The 12,129-nt window shown below is 37.1% G+C and overlaps 1 protein-coding gene across 1 annotated transcript in view; it reads left to right on the forward strand.

The window, feature by feature from the left end:
* LOC310633384 (store-operated calcium entry regulator STIMATE-like) overlaps positions 1-10,975 on the forward strand; it is a 39,687-nt gene extending 28,712 nt beyond the window's left edge. Inside the window, exons 6-9 of the mRNA XM_083351091.1 lie at positions 444-521; positions 1,716-1,865; positions 4,834-5,358; positions 10,434-10,975. Of these exons, the coding sequence (XP_083207217.1) occupies positions 444-521; positions 1,716-1,865; positions 4,834-4,950 (345 nt within the window). The 3' untranslated portion in view covers positions 4,951-5,358; positions 10,434-10,975. The remainder of the gene's footprint in view (positions 1-443; positions 522-1,715; positions 1,866-4,833; positions 5,359-10,433) is intronic.
* Positions 10,976-12,129: the final 1,154 nt, after the last annotated feature.

Below are 12,129 nucleotides of genomic sequence, written 5' to 3' on the forward strand. Positions count from 1 at the left end.
TTAAAACAGAAGGAATAGAGATGAGTTACTTCTGTTTCCTTTTCAGATTAATATTTACTGAGCAAAACTTGCATGAAACTGGTAGGAAAGTTGATGCTATGATCTGTATAACTTTAACAGCTGAGTCTATATTGTTCAAGGAATTAAAAATCAATAATGTGATTTTAACAACTACTATTTACCGGATTAAAGCATGGTAATTCACCTTTTTATACCAGCATTTAAATCATGTACATTCCTGTTTTAAAAGGAAGCAACCCCAATTTGTAATGTACTAAAGAACCCATTTTTAATTTTGTTGATCTAAAGCATTATTTTCTGCCCAATTTATACTTCCCAATTGTCTCATTAACCTACTACTTCACATAGTGCCAGTATAAGCGCAGAACTTTGTTGTATATGTATGTAATTCTATGATATTAACATATTTTTCCTCTTTCCAGATAGCTTTGTTGAATCCTATAGAGAATCCTCAGTTGGAGTTGGCTATTGTGATGCTGATAGTCCCCTTCTTTGTAAATGTTAGTATTAATGACATCTTCTGAATATTTGATCTGTTTTGTAATATTTGGAGTCCAAATATATAGTGGCAACCCAAGAGACCTATATGCTAGCCATAAGCTGGACTTGTTTAGTTCTTACAATACTAATTAATTCTGGTGTGTAGTTTGTGAACCTCATATTTAATGCATGCAGGGGTATTAAATTATTCCTGCATAAACAAACCAACTTTTTAAAATGTTGATTGTACTTTATGTTTGTGATTTTAAGAAAAATACAAAAGAAAATAATTGTAGTTACCTCCTTCATTTTACTTTCATGAATGGAAATAATTATTAGCTGATGCTAAATTAACTCACAAAATAAATATACAAATGAATGCAGCTTCATTAAAGAGAAACACAACTTCAACATTTATAAACACAGCAGTAAAACAAAAATACAGAAAAAGGGAAATTAAATTAAAAGGGCTGAAGCAGCTAAAATCTCATCTATCATTAGCTGAATTGTTTACATTTTAAACATCTGGAAATAGAGCTTTAGGGTGCTTTCAGGATATTTTTATCTCTGCAGATCTAAAAAATAGGGACTAAATGAATCCTGCAAAGAGGTTCAATTGTTTGTTTGTTCTTTCATTATGATCATATCTTCCATGTGGCCACGAATGAAAGAGATTCCTGATTTGTGGTTTTGCATGCTAGTTCAGGAGTATATATGCACATTCATGAAACAATAGCTACAATTTAAAAATGTTATCTGCAATACATTTATTTTGCATTGTAGAGATTTTTTATTGTGCCAATGGTTTTTTTAAATAGTTGCTTTGGCTTTTTGCCAAAGCAGAATTTTATATTTAAAGATTCTGTAACACAATTTACAAATAGTTTTTTTAAAATGCATTTTGTTACTCTTCGACTTCTTCAGTTCTTTCCAATGCCACACTTTTATGGACATAAAAGAAAGACTTTTGTACCACTTGCAAATTAAAAGTTATTGAATAGCTATTGAATTCTTTTTTATATTTTGTGTGTGTATGAACCTGACAAAAGGTCTACTGAACTTCAGTTTTAGGATTCTGTCTTTCTTAATGACCCATGTAATTGTGTATATTTAGATAGATATTTCTATACTGTAAATCCCTTGAATCTCATGACTCAGTATGAAACTGAGTAGGAAAATAAGGGGAGCTTAACATGACTTCTCCTTTTTAATAGGCATTAATGTTTTGGGTTGTTGATAACTTCCTTATGAAGAAAGGAAAGACAAAAGCTAAACTCGAAGAGAAAGAATCAGGTCAAGATTCAAGAAATGGGAGCAAAATCCGATACAGGAGAGCAGCATCACATGAGGAATCAGAGTCAGAGGCAAGTTCTGGTTTTTTTAAAAAAAAATATGTTCCCCTATTTTCTGTGCATTTTGAGCATCAAGGCAGCCATGGGAAATAAAGAAGTAAAAATTTGAAAGCAGACTTCAATTCACACTTAAAATCTGGCAAATGACATGCAACATGTGTCTTCTCCTTAAGGCAGGGGTGTCTAACTGCCAGCCCGCTGGCTGGTGGCATCAGGCAAAAGCTGCGCCCCACCCAGCTCCGGCAATTCGAAAAAACTCACTATATGTCGTGACACATCACGTGACACGGCCAGTTTGACACATGTGCTTTAAGGTATAATGAGTAGCTACAGAACCTACCAATTATTGACAATTAGAATACCAGTAAGTATGCCTCCAACAGCAAGGGCATCTTAAGATCAAAGGCTGATCTTAAAGGCCTGACATGCCTCTAATGGGGAAGAGTAACATTCAGATATCTGAGACCCAAAGTATTTCAGTGTTGAAACATTAACACCAGCATCTTAAATGTGTCCAATAAATAATTGTCAACCTGCCAACTTATTCATAGATGGCATTATATAAACTCCGTACCTTACACCGAATGGTAGCTTACTGGTTACAGAAGTAATCATAGTTGGTTCACTAAATGTAACAATGCAGACATGCTCTTTGCAAGATCATCCAGTAATAACTGAGAACTTTCAGACTTTCATTGAACTACAAAAGCATTCAAAGCAGCATGTTACTCAGTTCCAGAGACTAGGTTCCTAGTAACAAATAGCAATTATGTTCATAGGGAATAGCTGCTTTTGATACATACCTTAACACAGTGCTTTTTTTGGAAAAAAAAAAAAAGTGCCGAAACACACACGTCATACAATCCGCCTTGGCTACCCTACAAGGTTTACCTTTGTAGTTGAAAAAAAAAACCCTTCAATTTTTAATATATCTAAAAGACTAGGATTTTGTTCAAGGTAAGTTACTATTAATGTTGCCATCCACTATGTGGGTTTAAATTACAAGAAGGCATTTTATTAATCTTTGGGGACATTTACCATTGGCATACACATTTACTTTAATGAGTGGAAATGTCAGCTTTCTTGTTGTTAGTTGCGAAGTTGTGTCTGACCCATCGCGACCCCATGGACAACGTTTTTCCAAGCCTTCCTGTCTTTTACCATTTTCTGGAGTCCATTTAAGCTCACGCCTACTGCTTCAGTGACTCCATCCAGCCACCTCATTCTCTGTCATCCCCTTCTTCTCTTGCCCCCAACCTTTCCCAGCATTAGGCTCTTCTCCAGTGAGTCCTTCCTTCTCATTAGGTGGCCAAAGTATTTGAGTTTCAACTTCAGGATCTGGCCTTCTAAAGAGCAGTCAGGGTTGATCTCCTCTAGGACTGACCAGTTTGATCGCCTTGCAGTCCAAGGGACTCGCAGGAGTCTTCTCCAGCACCATAGTTCAAAGGCTTCCATTCTTTGGCACTCAGCCTTTCTTACGGTCCAACTTTCACAGCCATACATTGCAACTGGGAAGACCATAGCCCATAGTCAGCTTTCTATGTGGAATGAAATTGGCTCAATAAAACAAAATTTGGTTGCTTGTAAAAGATTGAATTATTTTTAAGAAGTTGTCAAACAAGATGGAAAACATTACATTTGGAATTTAATACTGTATGGATATTGACTTGAAACAAATTAAAGTTAAAACTTTGTCAGTAAACAGATTACTTTTAATTTACCTTTAAGTTAAACCCAATTTAATAAATAGATCTGATTAACTCTCATACTGTAGGTCTACCTTTACATCTGACCAATACATAATTAATATACATTATTAATAATAATACCTCCAAATCACAAGACATTGGCTTTATTCTTATTCTTACCCTCTGCAGTTTGAATATAAAGTATAAAAGACTAAAAAGAGATTTTTGTAGACATCCCACCCTTTGAACTATCCAAAGGTTTGCTGTCAGGCAAGCTTCCACATCAGCCGCCTTTCTTTCCTCTCGCTTTGCCTCTTTTTAACCTCACACCTCACCTTCTGTAAGAGAAGGCAAAAGGCTCACTCACCCTCTCGTGAAAGATGGCCTCCATGTTTATGTGACTCCCACCACCTCCATCGGCTTCCACACCACATGGTCCAAGCCAGCCAATCAAGCCACACTCTGGCTGTGGTGCTCCGGTGTCTCATGGCTCCTCCTAGAGGAGGCAGACAGCGCCGGAGGAAACGCCACTCACACCGTACCGCCAGTGGGGCATTTTCAAAAACAAATGAGGATAGGAAGGGAAACAATAGGAAAAGAACGTAACTCTGGAAAATCCATTGAAAAAAGGTGCCAGAACTCTGTTCCGGTCCGTTCTATGACAAAAAAACCCCTGCCGTAACATACTCTAGTACAATGGTCCCCAATCTTTGCAGCTTGGCAGCCCGGCTGGGGGAGGGAGAGGAGAACCAGGCAGGTGAGTGTAGGCCAGCTTGCATGCTCGCAGCTCGAATGGTAAGGTACCACTTTCTTAATCAACTTTCCCAGAAACTAAATGTTTGAGACTGGATTGCAATCACCTAGAACTTCTGATCAACCAAGGGTGTTTTCAGTAGAACCTATAACTTATCTCCCTGAATCAGGCAAAGATCACATCTTGCCCCAAACAGCCCCGTATAATTCGCTTAGCATTATTTATCTGAACTGCTCAATTTATAAAATCAGAGTCTGTGTCTCTCTGTCTTTCTGCACCATATTGATATTTCAACTTCTTAGTATATCCTAAGTCACTTTTAGTAGAAAAAAATATATTCACATATACTTATAAACTAAATTCCTTTAGTTACAGTCAGTATGTTCAGAGAAAATAACCAATTTAAATTATACTTTGAGAAATCATAAAAAGTAAAGTTAGAAGTTAATTTTAAGATGAAAATGTTTGTTGAGCTGTCAGTTCACTCTTTAAAGATGTGAAATTTAGTGTAATTTTAACTGCATGTCTTTGTTTTTAGATTCTGATTTCAGCAGATGATGAAATGGAGGAATCTGATGTGGAAGAGGATCTTAGGAGACTGACTAATTTAAAGTCTGTTAAGAAAAAGAAGCATCGCTTTGGTCTGCCTGTATGACAGACTGTGCGGTCAGGTTGATAAGGGATCTGTCCGCCTCAGTGGATTTTCACTTGGCCACAGGATGCTTGTTGCCTCAAGACTATGAAACAAAGGGAACACAGACCATTGGAAACACTTACCAGTTCAGTTGCACTTATGGAAAATATGCAAAAATCTCTTCTCAACATTGTTCACAAATTCTTGTCACCACAGTGATTTGGATGGATGGGAACCTTCAGAACACAGGCAAAGAATGCCATCATTTCACTGTGGTTCCTCAGTGACATTCTGAAAGTAACAGGAGGATTGACAACTTTGAAACAGTATGTTTTATCACAAAAAAAAGATGTTTGCAGCATACTGCTGAAGCGGAATAGTTTTACAGTCACAGATGAATGGTACCTATGGAACTGATGGGCTGCAAAGGTTTTTTTTTTCTTTTCAGATCTATTCTAACCTGTTTAAACTTTTATATTTAAGTTATATTTTCATACTGGGATATTTAAGGATTCTCTTTGTCAAAGAAATTATGCTATTATTTAGTGTGTGTGGCTTAAAAGTTCAGATGTGCAACAAAAATGGTTTTCCATTGTCTATATCATATAAAGAAGGATAGTTCAGGGACAAAGGGAAGTGGCAGCTGATTGCTTTCTAGAATGAGATGGCCTTGCTCTGAAGAGAACCTGAAGCCCCCTCAAACAAAGAACAATGAAGTGGCAGCAGTGATTATTTTTGAAATAGGGGTGTTGTTCTGTGGATGCTGAGCACTTTAGTGGAAAAGCAACAAATACAGGGTTTTCTTCTGTATATCAACTAAACGTTTAAAGCTATTTTGTTAATAATAGTTTCAGTATTTGCAAATCCTTTGATCTCACAACAAAATTATTCCAAAGCATCAGTAAACATTCCTTGTCTTGAAAAGCTAATGTAGTGCAGATAGGAACATTTTGCTTCTTTTGTCAGTACAGTTCAGCTGGCTGCTAGAGAGTCCATGAATTTCTATGGCTTATTCTCCATTTTTCTTTTTCTTTTTTGTTAAGTCTCATTTCAGATGAATAGGCCAGAATCAATGCGTAGCATAATGAACATGGTGATTAATGTTAATGTCATTATGGCTACCCTAGGGTTACTGGGAAGTGTCTCTGTTGATGAAATAGGGATTCATTACTACTTGCAGTGCCTGTTGGTTTGGTAGGACAGACGAAACAGTAGCCAGTGGTAAGTAGAGCCAGCTAATTTTGGTTTTGGCCTCATCCTCGTCTCTTGTGATGGTGCTAAAAATATTCAGTAGTGGACAACAGTGTAATTTCTTAATATTGACGTGAAAAGATTAATAATCTTTTATGAGACAATGGGGCATTGATGTATTAGTGTATTTGGTTCTCTGATGATTTCTCCAATCTATTACTTTTTCCACTGAGTACCTATTCCAGAAAAAGCTTAGGGATAGAGTGGTGCTGCCTATGTACAGAGAGAAGGATAACTTAAGAGTGGTCATCTTGACATGTTTCCTTAGTTTTTAAATGCAGGTTAATGGCTTTTCCTCTGGTGTGCTCTGCTCTGTTGTAAAATGGTCAACAAGTAGCAGATTGACATATAGATCGTTACCTGTCTTGGCAGTAGAAGTATTTAAACTACTATAAGCCTTTAACAGCAGATGAGTATGTATGCTACATTTTAGAAGCTCATACTTAAAACTATTTTTGGAAATTCGCTGTATCGCTGGGATTGAGAGAAGCAGTGTTAAGCACAATGAACACAAATTGTAGATCTAGGGTCCTGAAATATTTGTAATTTCTGTCTTGTTAAGAATGGTCCCAGAGATTTCCTTCTAATTTTTGTACTGACTACTTTCTGCTATGTCAGTTTTATCCTTCCACATATTTATTTTCTGTCCCAAATACACAAAAGCCTGGACCAAGGGCTTTAAAAAGTTGTCAAAACTTCTTTCTTATTTACTGTATAATTATTATTTTTTAAAAGAAAAATCAGACTAGTGCTGTGCCAAAACCTGCCTTACAATTTCTTAAATATTTTTTTCTGTCATATTGTCAGGGTATTTGAGAATTACTTCTCTCAATGGTGTTTTTGTTGGAGGTGGGAAAAGCAACTGCTGCTGTTTTCTGTGACACATTTTTCTATCATTCATAAGCTTCCCTGCCTACTTACCCTTCCCAATCTGAAAAAAACAAAAGTGACGCTGAAAATTGTTAGGAGATTGTTATATAGTTCAAGATGAGATGTTCAGATACTTGGCCACCACATCAAAAATAATGCAAGAACACTACACCACATCTCTTAGAATCTCTCTGAAATTGCTTTTTGGAATAATTTTCTAAATTCTTCTTCAATTACCAATTGAAATAAAATTGCAGGATTTTTTTTTCTGAATGATCGACATAAATACCGCCTGCCAAACCCTTACATATCTGATGTTCACATTGTAGGCATGCAGACTTTCATTGAAAAACTGAAGTATCTTCTTCCCTAATCCTATTCCCTCCAAAGACAAATCAACATTTCCTCCACTTGCACCCCTGAATTCCAGAAATATTTCCCCTCAATAACTGTTATAACAGGACCCTTCCAAGAAGAAAGAAACTGCTTCTGGTATAACAATCTAAACAAAACTATACTGTGCATGCTTCTGTGGTTAGTCTGGATTAAATTATATTTATTATGCCCTGGCACTAGCATGTACTTGGAGACGCTATTTGTAGCCATTCTGATGAAGATAAGAGATAAGATAACCTTTATTGTCACTTTTTTACTGTGAGCACACTGATCCATATTAAAAATAAAATTCTGTTGCCTGCTCTCAAAAGAAAGTATATATCTACCTATACACATACATAGGGACGCGGTAGCTCAGTGGGTTAGGACGCTGAGCTCGTCGATCAGAAGGTCGGCAGTTTGGTGGGTCGAATCCCGAGTGCCACGTAACAGAGTGAGCGCCTGTTACTCGTCCCAGCTTCTGCCAACCTAGCAGTTCGAAAGCACGTAAAAATGCAAGTAGAAAAACAGGGACCACTACGGTGGGAAGGTAACAGCGTTCCGTGTGCCTTTGGCATCTAGTCATGCCGGCCACATGACCACGGAGACGTCCTCGGACAAGCGCTGGTTCTTCGGCTTTGAAACGGAGATGAGCACTGACCCCTAGAGTCGGAAACAACTAGCATGCATGTGCGGGGGAACCTTTACCTTTTTATACACATACATAACACAGATATACATATGATATATATGTATACATACACACACACACACACACACACATGTACATATATACATAACATATTAATCACTGTGCATTTTTAATACATAGAGGAAAGAGGAAACTTGAGAACTGACTGGTCAATAGGTTTTATATGCTTCCATCTTTTCTCCCTGCCTCTTCTTTTCAAATGTATTAAATTTCTAGGCGGCCCAACTCTTGAATGAATCTGGGCAGCTTTCCCATTTTTTAAAAAAATATACTAAAAAGATTTGTGAGGTGAGAGAAAGACAACACTCAAGGAAAGAAAACATAAATTTCTTCCCCATCATACCTCATTTAGCCTGGTCGATGCTTAATCAAGGTCTGGGAACAGCTAAATGTTGAAGGACCTTCCTAAGGTTTGTGGGGGGGGACATACTGCTCCCTACTGCATATCGAAGAGGTTTTCTATCTCCCCTCTTCCCTCGCCCTCCTAAGTTGCTTCCTGAACTCTACAAATCCATATTGCTCCAATTGAGGAGCAAGATGGCTAATCCTATCTAGGTAGTGGGGTGGGCAGGCCTGCCTGGGGACAGATAACCAAGTTACAGAAGTGCCTCAAGAGCCTTCAGGGGCCAGCCTCCATGCTCATTTCAGTTAAACAGCAAAAGATATAAGGAGAAAAAACAAACATATAATACAGAGAGAGAGACAGACAGACTATATTTTGAGCCTTAAGCATATTCATTGATAGGCACTCAGATCTTTTCCAAAGCATTTTCTATAATTTTCTATGAATACTTTGTTTGGGAGAGAATAAGCTAAAGAGGATCCTAGTTTTCAGACAGGTCATTGGGATTAGGAGGCAAAAGTGGATTCTGCTGTTTTGAGTGGGGTTTTCTCCTGTTTTTGACTGGTGGTAATTTTAAGGTGAGGAAGAAAGTGTTGTCTTATTCTATAGTATATTTCCAGTACATTCCTTTTTGTGTTTAGATGAAAAGAAATCCCAATATTTATTTGAGTATAACACTAAAAGAAGCTCCTATAAAGCAATAGGGCAGTGCCCTTGGTTAATATTGCTTCCTACCATACTGGTTTTATGTTTTTACTATATAATTCTAATACTATGAATCACTGTTTATCAGCCATGATATTCTAAAGCAGGTTTTGTTGTACCAATCCGTTAAGTAGATAGTAGCATAGTCCTCTAATTGTATGACAGAATGAAAACCCAGAAAAATGGATTTTTTAAAAAAGATAATGAAACAATGCCAAACACCTGTTATTTTCTGTTTGCCTTATGAATGTTAATAGTGTGTGTCGAAATGCAAAAACATTGTTCATTTTATTCGGTGACTTCTATTTTGTACAGTTGGAATAGGTGTGTCGCTGCCAAGGGAGGGGGGGGGTTCTAAAACACCAAACCCAAAGCCTTAAATGTGTTTAAACAGTCCACTGTTAAACAGAGTTCACATTTACTGTTTTGTGTTGAATGGCATTGCCCAGCAGCCTGATCTGAAGCTCAAAAGAAGAAATAATATTCTTCTTAAGTTTGATTCTGTCAATGCTTTTTTGTAAAATAATGCCAATCTTTTTCTAACAAGTCTGAGATTCAGGTCTTTCTACACTTAGAAAATTGTAATAGAATGTTGGATTTGCTGGAGAAAAATGTAAGCCTTCCCATTTTCAAATGGCTAAGAAACAGAAATGAAATGATCAAGATTAACACCCCTCATAAAATCAAGACTTTCGATATCTTACAGAATTGTTTTAGAAATTCTGCGGTCATTAATGCAACCTTCATTTTTTTGACTTCAGTGTTTTAATGTCTCCCCAAGTACCCTTAAGTAAAAAGTAAAACGTTCTGTACAAATGTTGCTGGTGAAACGTGCGCTAAGTTTCTCTTCAGGGAAAAGACCTCAAACTCGTTGAATTGTGAACCAAACTAAAACAATGCAAAATGTCCCAGAGCCATTCCTTCACAAGCAGGTGCTTACTTAGGTTTCCTATTAAGTCTTGCTGGAAAAGAAGGGGGCAGGGCCAGATTGTGCAGCCTTACATTTTCTTCTTCACAAGTTGGGTCTTTGTGCTTTTTGTGCATAGCAGATTGCAGGTTTTAGCGTCCATATGAAAAGGGCGATAATGGCGAGCACACAGATTCAGCCACGTTGGATCATAGGAGACTTTAAATGCATCAGAACTGTTGATGTTCAGTAAATGATGGGGAAATTATGGTTTTAGATATATAAACATCTTGAATCGTTTCTTTTTCTTTTTCTTTCTTTCTTTTTTTTTTACTCAAAAGGGCAATCCAAATTGATGTGTCCATAAATGGGAAAACTTGGGAAAATGAAACTTGGAAGCCAAGAGATGTTCCCCACTGGAAGAAGGGGTCAGAACAGTGATTTTACCAGTTCTACTTTTCTCCAAGGCTGTCTCCTTTGTTGTCCCATGAAACAACTTTTTAGAAAGCACAAGGCAGGCGGAGTAAGAATAAGGACTGGATCCAGCCTTTGCTAATTAATTACACAATGTAGTTTTGGGACTCAAAACAAAAATGAATGTTAGTCCTACAGCATTAAAAAGGAAACCATAAGGCCCATCAGATCATAATTTTACTGTTGGTATTTTATGAAAATGGAAAGCATATGTGTTGTACCTAAATAATGGTTTACAATAAAATCTGATTTGATACAAATCTGTCATTATTTGCCTTTAACACATGAGCTACATGTAATTTGGGATAGTTTTAACTGGTAGTAGAGATAAAAATCATAGAAACCTGTTGTTGGAGGGGACCACGCGAGCTCAACCCCTTCCTTAACCACAGGATCAATTTAGAACATGCCAGACTGATCAAGCCACCAACTCCAATGAAGGGGGACCCATTATCATGCTGGAGATCGCTGATGGACCAATAATAGATCCCATCTCTCCCCTTATATTTTGTTCTTTCCCTCCCCATCTTTGTTATGTACTGTATTTTGATTATGATTTTAGAAGACTCGTTTCATATTCAGGTGGAACTGCCTTCCAGTTGGCTTAAATCCCTTGTTCTGTATCCTGCATCTTAGAATGATAACAAGTCTTCACTTTCTTCTGTATGATTTAATTTCAAGTGGTTGAAGAGTGTTATATTTCTTACCTCCACTCTCTTCACAAAAGTAAATGTCTCCACCTATTCCAGTCTCATTTTATTTTCTTCTTCTTAAAGTGTGCTGCCCAGAAATGGACATTCAAGGTGGAATTTGAAGAAAGTAGAATATAGTAGAATGATCACTTTCTTTCATTTGAAAAATATGGTTTTATTGATGCAGACTTAAAGTGCATCTGCTTTTTTTTTGTAACCACATATGTTCCATTTGCAATCAAATATGTTTTTTCTTCTTTTGAGAACTATTAACAAATTAGTATGCTTATCATATAACTCAGTTTTTACAATCCTGTAATGCCTTAATTCAGGATAGAGTTGGGGAGATTGGATGGAGCTGAGCATTTATTGGCCGGATGCCCTTCCTGACGCCGTGCAGAGTTCACAGCAGATATTTTTTCATTGTGCCCTAGGAAAAAAAACATCCGTTACCTAGGAATGAACTCTCAGCCTTCCAAGTGGGAGGCGAGCATCTCCCTTATCTTCCCAGGACTTCCCCATTCCTTCCATTAGCCCACTAACACTGTCAAATTTACCATTTTGTTTGAGCTTCATTTGAAAATTATTGGGTTTTTTATCCTAAGAAGTTCATATCTTTGTGTCCCCTCTTGACATTTCTTCATATTTTTCCCGATAGTTTGAGAACTCCTGTGCTATATGATTAGGGATACCTGTTTCTTACAAGGAATCCATGCATTGCTCAACAAGTCTGTTCTGTGAATAAGAGGAAGTTTAAATCTGAGGTCACCAATGTGCTGTCTACAGTTCCCTCCTGTACCATCTGCTATACTTCATCTTCTTGTTCTTTTGGGGTTGGGTAACTAATAAATTTGAAAAAATAAATGAATAA

Source organism: Vipera ursinii (genome assembly GCF_947247035.1).
Source record: "Vipera ursinii genome assembly, chromosome: 2".
In the NCBI taxonomy this organism is placed as follows: domain Eukaryota; kingdom Metazoa; phylum Chordata; class Lepidosauria; order Squamata; family Viperidae; genus Vipera; species Vipera ursinii.